The following is a 3,555-nucleotide window of genomic DNA, read 5'->3' as shown; positions in this document are numbered from 1 at the left end:
GTGCCCAGGGGCAGGGGGGAGCTGTGCCCAGCCCGGTGGGCAGCACTCACTTGGGCGGGATGTTCTCCGGCCGGCTGGACCAGTCCCACATCCAGTCTGCATTCTTCCTCAGCAGCCTCTCCACCTCTCTCCTCCGTTCCAGGAAATCTTCTTCAGACTGCAAGAGAGAGCCCGTGACAAACTGCACAGCGGGCAGAAGTCGGGGCTGAACACGGCTCCTGGGGGACAAGGGCTGGGCCACCCCAGAACCTCACTGCTCCCACCTCCTCCCACTGCAGACTGGCACTGCACTGAGGCCAGGGGAGGAGGGGGGTGAGTTTCCAGAGTGGGATGTGAAGGGAGGAGAACACACCCCACATCTCCACCCCGTTTCCACGTCCCCTATTTGCCCAAGGAAAGACCACCCTGGAATTACAACGCTGATCCCTGTGTTTAATCCATGTGGGCAGGGTCTGGCAGAGCACACACCTCTGATGGGCTTCCTGCCTGCATTCCAGGCCAGAGGGTGATCTCCCACCTGCCTGAAGATCCCTGGTGGAGCCAGTGAAGCCATGTGACACCAGCTCCAGCCTCCTAAAGCCACCTGCCCTTGGGCCAGCGCTGGGACCCAGGTGAGGTGAGCCCAGCTCTACCTGCACACAGCCGGGCAGAAAAAGCCACCCAAGCAAACAGTGGCCCTGAACTGCAGCAAAACACTGAGCAAGATACAGCAAAACACTGAGCAAGAATACAGCAAAACACTGAGCAAGAATACAGCAAAACACTGAGCAAGATACAGCAAAACACTGAGCAAGATTACAGAAAAACACTGACAACATATAGAACGCAAAACACTGAGCAAGAATACAGCAAAACACTGAGCAAGAATACAGCAAAACACTGAGCAAGAATACAGCTTCCTGCTTGATTCCTCTGCATTAAATGGAGCCAAAGTCTTGGGATAAAAATACCAACTGGTCTTGGAATGGCAGCAGCTACCTGTGCACAAATACACACCTGGGGAAGAGAGGAGCCCCCGGGTGACAGCACCCAGCACACACTCAGCTGCAGAGCATACACCACAGTCCCTGGAAAGGGAAGTGGTGGAAGACAGCTCTGGGGTGGGGTTTGGTTTTGGTTAGTTGGTTTTTTGAAGTAAAAACACAAAGGTCCTGGGTTCTTACTAGAATTAAACCATTACCACTGCACAGAGGAGCACGAGGAGCTTGGTGCTGCTGACTTGGGCCAGTCTCTTGTACATTTGTGTGTTTTCACACAGAGGCTCCAAGTGAAATATAATCTTGATTTCCTCTTGCTAACGCTGTAAGAATTAGTCAAGGGCACAGAACATATTCCAATCCAACAAGAAAATAGCATCCCTCTGCCTGAGAGCAGTGCAGGGAGAGCCACGTGCCCACGGTAACACCACAAGGCTTTGGCACTTCAGTGCTTCCAATATTTCACTCCTCAAAATGTTTTAAGTGCATTTTTTTCCATATTAAAGGAGTTTCCAATTCCAGTGAAGCTTTAAGCTTTTAGCCTGTCATCCTGCAGTGAGCTATATCCTGGTGAAACATGGTAACTCTACAGCATCCTTCCCCCACTCTCTTCTCCAGTGCATTTACTCATTTTCTCTGCAAGCCTGCAACCAACGACACAAAATGCGCTGACAGAGTCCTCAACAGCTTTTTTAGCCACGTGGAGGGACGTAACCCACTGGTGGTGTGAATGAGCTGGAATCACACAGCCCTGGAAGCACTTGGAAGATGTCCACTCTTGGCTGCCACGTTTTAAGTGACCCCAGAAATTCGTGGTGCCAGATTCCCCCACAGCTCACGGTGGGAGTGCATTTAAACAGCATTTCCCTGGGGGGACACAGAGCAGGCCGAGCTGACAGAGGGGGCAGAGGGAGCTCTGCACTCCTCTTCACCTCCCACCCCTCCCCACGCCCCTCAGCCCCATCACCTCACGACCTGCTCAGCTCCCACCACACCAGAGCTGCTGAGTGGAGAGCAGGAACTGCTGCAGCACAGGAGAGGTGAGACCAGGCACAGAACGTGCCTCAGGATCTCCAGAGGCTGGAGGAGTAGCAAGGTGCTGGCCCCAGCTCTCCCGAACCCTGCACTAGTGGTTATCTTCCGGATTACCTTTTCTCCTGAAAGCTACTTGTAGGACCTGAAGGTTGGCCCACTGTGGCTGGGAAGGGGCACTTTGAGAACCCAGCCATTGAAAGGAAATGGTTTAGGGCACTGAAATCCTTCTGAAAAATCTATGGTTACAGATTAACAAAAAAATTGAATCCATGAGAGTCAGACAGAAAACCACAAGGCACAATTCTGCCAAGATCATCCTAAGTCACCAAGCTGTTTCAGTCTCTGCCTCAGCACCTTGACCCCTTATTTCCTGATGCTGTTTTTCAAACAACAAGAGTAAGAGATTCCCACAAAGCACGGTGAGGTTTTTACCTGACAGCTATTCTTCTCCCCACTGCTGTGACTCTCTGCTTCCAAAGCTCTGTGACTGTCCTGAGGTGTCTGGGAACGAGGAGGGCTGCAGAAAGAGAAGTGCAAGTTAAAAAAAGAACATGTTAAACTTTTCACGACGTTGTTTATGGTGTGCACTAGGAGGTGGTCAGTGAAGCTTATAAGCAGAGTTCTCCCTGACTGTAACTTTAGAGATGAAGCTGTCAGCAGGTGGCATCTCCAGCCATCCTGCTCCTCTCTGATTTCCTAGCATCTGCCACCAGGCTTGCTGCTCAGGGATGGGTCAGTGGTGTGGGTCTGCAGGATTTGGCCCCTGTTACTTCAGTAAACAACAACAGGCAGCAAACAACAAATAAGAGTGGGGTTTGGTTTGAAATCCAACCAGCCAGATAAGACCAGGACGTTCTGCATCCTGCTGCTGCTTTGGTTCCCTGTATTTTTTCTCTTCTTCAGTACACCTCAGGATGAACATTTTACTGCCCACTGAAATCAGATAAATGAATGAGTAACAGAGATGGACACTTTGCATTGGGTGAGAGCTGCTCTGTTGTGTCATGCCCCTGGTTTGGATCTGTAACCCAGGGACAGGATGATTCTTGAGCTATCACCCCAGAGCGACCAGCCAGGCAGCAGTGCCAGGGGCACCACGTGCTCTCCTGCATGGCACCAGCACCGGGCACGAGCTTCCAGTGACAGCCCCGCAGGCTCTGGGCTGCTGCTGCTCAAACCCTGCCCCAGGGGACCCCAAACGGCACCTTCGTGGGCTGGGAGAGCTCTTCCAGAGCCCTCTCTCCTGGAGCTCCTTTCTGCATTCAGGCTCCCCCCAGGCATTCCCCTGGTACTCCTACACGTGTGCTTTGAGCAGGGTGCTGTGTGTGTTAGCACGGGCACACACGAACACACACACAGGGCCGTGTCCTGCCCCCCGTGCCCTGCCCCCCGTGCCCCCGGGTGGCTCCTGGGTGCGTGGCCCTCGCTGTGCTGGCCGGAGCACCGCTCACCTGTCGCAGTGGGAGCTCTCCCTGGAGCTGCTGCGCCCCGACTCGTGCTGGGCGTCCAGCAGGATCTTCTCCATGTCGCCGTTGTGGATGGA

General features: G+C 53.4%; 1 protein-coding gene across 1 annotated transcript; it reads right to left on the bottom strand.

The window, feature by feature from the left end:
* Positions 1-46: 46 nt before the first annotated feature.
* LOC103768778 (BCL2/adenovirus E1B 19 kDa protein-interacting protein 3-like) lies at positions 47-3,549 on the bottom strand (the record flags this gene model as incomplete). The annotated part of the gene is made up of 3 exons (XM_008935930.1): positions 47-157; positions 2,445-2,529; positions 3,464-3,549. Coding segments are annotated over 3 exons (282 nt in total), but the record flags the coding sequence as incomplete, so codon positions are not given.
* Positions 3,550-3,555: the final 6 nt, after the last annotated feature.

This window comes from Merops nubicus, unplaced genomic scaffold (assembly GCF_000691845.1).
Source record: "Merops nubicus isolate BGI_N331 unplaced genomic scaffold, ASM69184v1 scaffold39792, whole genome shotgun sequence".
Classification (NCBI taxonomy): domain Eukaryota; kingdom Metazoa; phylum Chordata; class Aves; order Coraciiformes; family Meropidae; genus Merops; species Merops nubicus.
This window is presented reverse-complemented; position numbering and strand designations above follow the sequence as displayed.